Source organism: Bison bison, unplaced genomic scaffold (genome assembly GCF_000754665.1).
Source record: "Bison bison bison isolate TAMUID 2011002044 unplaced genomic scaffold, Bison_UMD1.0 scf7180017864456, whole genome shotgun sequence".
In the NCBI taxonomy this organism is placed as follows: domain Eukaryota; kingdom Metazoa; phylum Chordata; class Mammalia; order Artiodactyla; family Bovidae; genus Bison; species Bison bison.
In genome coordinates this window covers 84,368-88,000 of record NW_011495018.1, presented here as the reverse complement: position 1 = coordinate 88,000, position 3,633 = coordinate 84,368, and the positions used below count along the sequence as shown (strand labels likewise).

At 57.7% G+C, this 3,633-nt stretch overlaps 1 protein-coding gene across 1 annotated transcript in view; it reads right to left on the bottom strand.

Moving 5' to 3' along the window:
- The window catches only part of CFAP46 (cilia and flagella associated protein 46), a gene marked incomplete at its 5' end in the record, with an annotated part of 97,130 nt that overhangs the window by 18,209 nt on the left and 75,288 nt on the right, over nucleotides 1-3,633 (bottom strand). Inside the window, 3 exons of the mRNA XM_010859553.1 lie at nucleotides 2,180-2,350; nucleotides 2,773-2,952; nucleotides 3,040-3,171. Of these exons, the coding sequence (XP_010857855.1) occupies nucleotides 2,180-2,350; nucleotides 2,773-2,952; nucleotides 3,040-3,171 (483 nt within the window). The remainder of the gene's footprint in view (nucleotides 1-2,179; nucleotides 2,351-2,772; nucleotides 2,953-3,039; nucleotides 3,172-3,633) is intronic.

Genomic DNA, 3,633 nt, shown 5'->3' with positions numbered 1-3,633 from the left:
ATGTGAGGTCCTCGCTGGGTCTTCAGTACGGAGGCTCGTGGGGCCTGATGCTTTGTGTCCACGGCGGTAAGAGATTTTCCCCGCATGTGAGGTCCTCGCTGGGCCTTCAGTACGGAGGCTCGTGGGGCCTGATGCTTTGTGTCCACGGCGGGAAGAGATTTTCCCCGCATGTGAGGGCCTCGCTGGGCCTTCAGTACAGAGGCTCGTGGGGCCTCTCTGGAGAGTCAGGGGGTGTCCCTCTTGCTCCTGATCCCTGAAGGATCATTTCTTCCTTCAGTGTTTGGGGGAATTTGTTGGTGAAGCCAACTGGGTCTGGGACTGTCTTTGTGATGGTGTTAAGGCTTCACTTCTTGAAGAGAGATTAAGTTATTCAGATTTTCTATTGTCAGCTTTGGTAGGTTATATTTTTTGAGGAATTTGTCCATTTCATTCAAATTGTCAAATTTACTAGAGTAAGGTTATAAAAACAGTCTTATTAGTTTTTCGATGTCTGAAGGATCTCATGATGTCATATCACCTATCCTGAAATTTCTGTCTTTTCTTCGTCAGGTCCTCCTAAGTGTCTATCAGTTTTACTATTGGCAGTCTGCCCCGGGAACCCATTCTTGCTGTTACTGATCCCCTCTGCCGGAGGCGTGATTTAATTTCATGGTTTCTGTTGTTCTGTCTCTCAGTTGTTTTCCTTTTTTCTTAAATGTTTTTATTGTAGCTTCTTGAAATCAAAGTTTAAATCAGTTTTTAAGGCTTTCTTTTTGTACTCGAGGGTGTATTTTTCCCTAAACCCTGTTTTAGACAAGGCTCCTAGGTTTTCATATATAGTATTTTCATTCTTTAAGTCAATTTAAAGTATTTTGTAAATTCCATTGTCATTTCTTCTCTGACCAATTGATGATGATAGACATACTGTTTAATTTCAAGGAAATTGCGTTTATTTTTACGTGTATCTTTTAGTTATTGATTTATGTTTTAATTTCCTTGTGGTTAGAAAACAAACTCTGAGTGATTCAGCACTTGGCGTCTGCTGAGGCATCCAGCGGCCAGGGACGGTCCGCTTGGTAGAGGTTCCGCACACACCTGGGGGGGCAGGTGCACCTGCTCCTTCCTGGCTCCTCGTTCCATGAACGTCGGGCCACGTCTGTGCAGGCCTCCTGCACTCGGGGACCTTCCCGCACACTTCTGCAGGTTGCTGCCGATTCATCTTCTCTTTCTACCAGCAACTGCCAGGATGGGTCCAGCCTCCCCACGGAGCCGAGGATCTGTCTGCGGCTCCGTCTGAGTCGGTTCTGTTCACACATTTGAAGCTGTGCCACTGGTGCTCACGGGCTGGGGACGTGGATCCCCGCTGACTGGCCACCGGGGCGTCCTCTCCAGTACCGTGTCTCAGCAGAAGACTGCCGGGCTTTCAACTGATGAGTTTTCCCAGGGTTTACAGACTGCCTCTCACCTCCTCCAGGCTGGCCCTGCCCTGCAGGAGGGGGGGTTCCTGTCCCTGGGTCACGGCAGGGCTCTTGGCCTGGAGACATTTCTGGGGTGTCACGCGGGAAGGCACTGGAGGCCAGGGCTGCCGTAACACCCCCGGCACACACAGGACGGCCGTGCGCAGAGAGCCATCCCATCCCTGCTGGTCAGAAGGAGAAAGGCAGCCTGGATCGAGGGGTGCGAAGTCTGCCCACACCAGCGGCCATGGAAGCCCCACAGAGGAGGAGGGTGGGCTTGACCAGAGTGTTCTGGCCTGTTCTCTGTATTCAATTTCATCAAGTTTAATTTCTTTAAGTCTCCAATTCATACTTGCTAGTCCAAATAAAAAGGAGGTTCTATTAGCTACCATGCTCTGCAAATTTCTTCCAAAATTAAATTCTAAGACTTGGCTGAATATAAAACATTTCCTCAAACACAGCATGAACTGAAATGGACCCCCCTAGAGCCCCATCCTCCCGATGGTCCTTCACGACCATCGCAGGCCTGGGTGTCTGTACTGTGAGTTTGCAGAGTCCAGCCAATGCTGAAGGTGAGCTGCTCTCCCCACTGGGCCCATGAGAAGCTGCAGCTCAGAGATGGGGAGTGGCTCTCCCAGAACCATACAGCAAGCGGGAGGCAGGGCCGGGATCTGCACCTGGTCCGAGGGCATCTGCAGAGCTGCGGGGCGGGGTAGGCTCAAGGGTGGCCTCGGCTGGTTTACCTTGGATATGGCGGCCAGTCTCTGCTCCACGCTGGCACACAGGTTGGTGGATGTCCTCTCCTGGCGTCTCAGCCTGTCCTGGAGCTGCAGCAGCGCAGCCAGCTGTGAGCTGCTGGTGTTGGCCGTGGCGGCGAGCAGGACATCGCGCATCCTCTCGGAGGCCGAGCAGCTCTGAAACAGACCACTGAGGCTGCTATGGGGGTCCGGGCAATGTCCGTGGCAGGTGGGCACCCAGGCGCTCCTCCAGGTGGCTGGCACAGCCTAGAGGCCGGGTGAGGCGGCCTTCACCGCTGAGCCCGCGGGCCTACCGGCTCAGGACGCAGGGAGGAGAGTGCTCTGCTCTCCCGAACCCCAGAAACACAAGCCTGGAGGCTTCCGCTGCTCGTGCGCCCACAGGAACTGCGATGGGGGGCCGGGCCCCCTTCTCCAGGTACCTGGGGTGCCTCCTCCAATGAGCACCATCCTTAAAGCGGAGCCCAGTCGCATCCTGGTGGGTGGGGCCGCCAGCAGAGGGAGCACCGGGGTCTTGGGGGGCCTCCCTCTCCCCAGTGGCCAAGGGGGACCTTGCAGAAGGGGCCCAGAGCAGAGCACACCTGAGACAGCGCAAGGAACTGGCAGGCGGTCGCGGGCTCCAGGATGCCCATGCACTCCACCATCTCCAGGCTGGCGGCCGCGGCGATGTCCAGGAGGTTGCTGCCCAGGGCCCCGTGCAGGCACTGCAGCAGCACCTCAGACGCCTGGGCCAGGTACTGCTGGGCCAGCACCACCCTCCTCTGCGGGGGGAGCTCAGACTCAGGCGGGCTCTGCGGGCCGGGCGGCCTGGGGCTGGGAGGCCTGGGGCTGGGCAGGGGCTGGCGTACCCTCTGATCCCAGCCCTTCCTCTGCTCCTCTGGGGTGGCCCTGAAGGACGGCAGTTCACTGTAGGGCCCTTCATGTTCCAGGTCCTCCTGGTTGACCTCCAGACCCCTGAGGCTGCTCAGCTCAGCGGCTCCCTGCGGAGGACACCCCTCCAGTCAGTGCCTGGGGCAGTGTGGATACGCATCTCGGCAGGACTCCTGGGTGAGGGGCGTGGCAGGCCAGCTGCAGCCCATCCTTTGCTGATTTAGGTGACCGGTGGGGGCTGGCAGAGAAGCTGGCACCTAGCAGGTGCCACAGGGAGGAGCCTTGGCATGCCCGTGGGGTGGCCTTCTGTGCTGTGCCCCTTCAGGCTCCGCAAATCCCCTCCCTCGAGCACCAGGCCTGGGGGAGCTGGGTGCCCATCTGCCCCAGGGGCCCAGGGGCCAAGGCTCCTCTTGTCTCCTCTGCAGGACAAGGTACCCTGAAGGGGTCCTCGGGAGGCCAGAGGGACCTGCTTGGGGGGCAGCGGGCCCAGGAGACTCAGGTTGGGGGAGCCCTGGGTCTGCGGGGATAAGACAGAGGCGGGTAGCCCCTCTGAGTGGGCGTGTGGTGAGCGC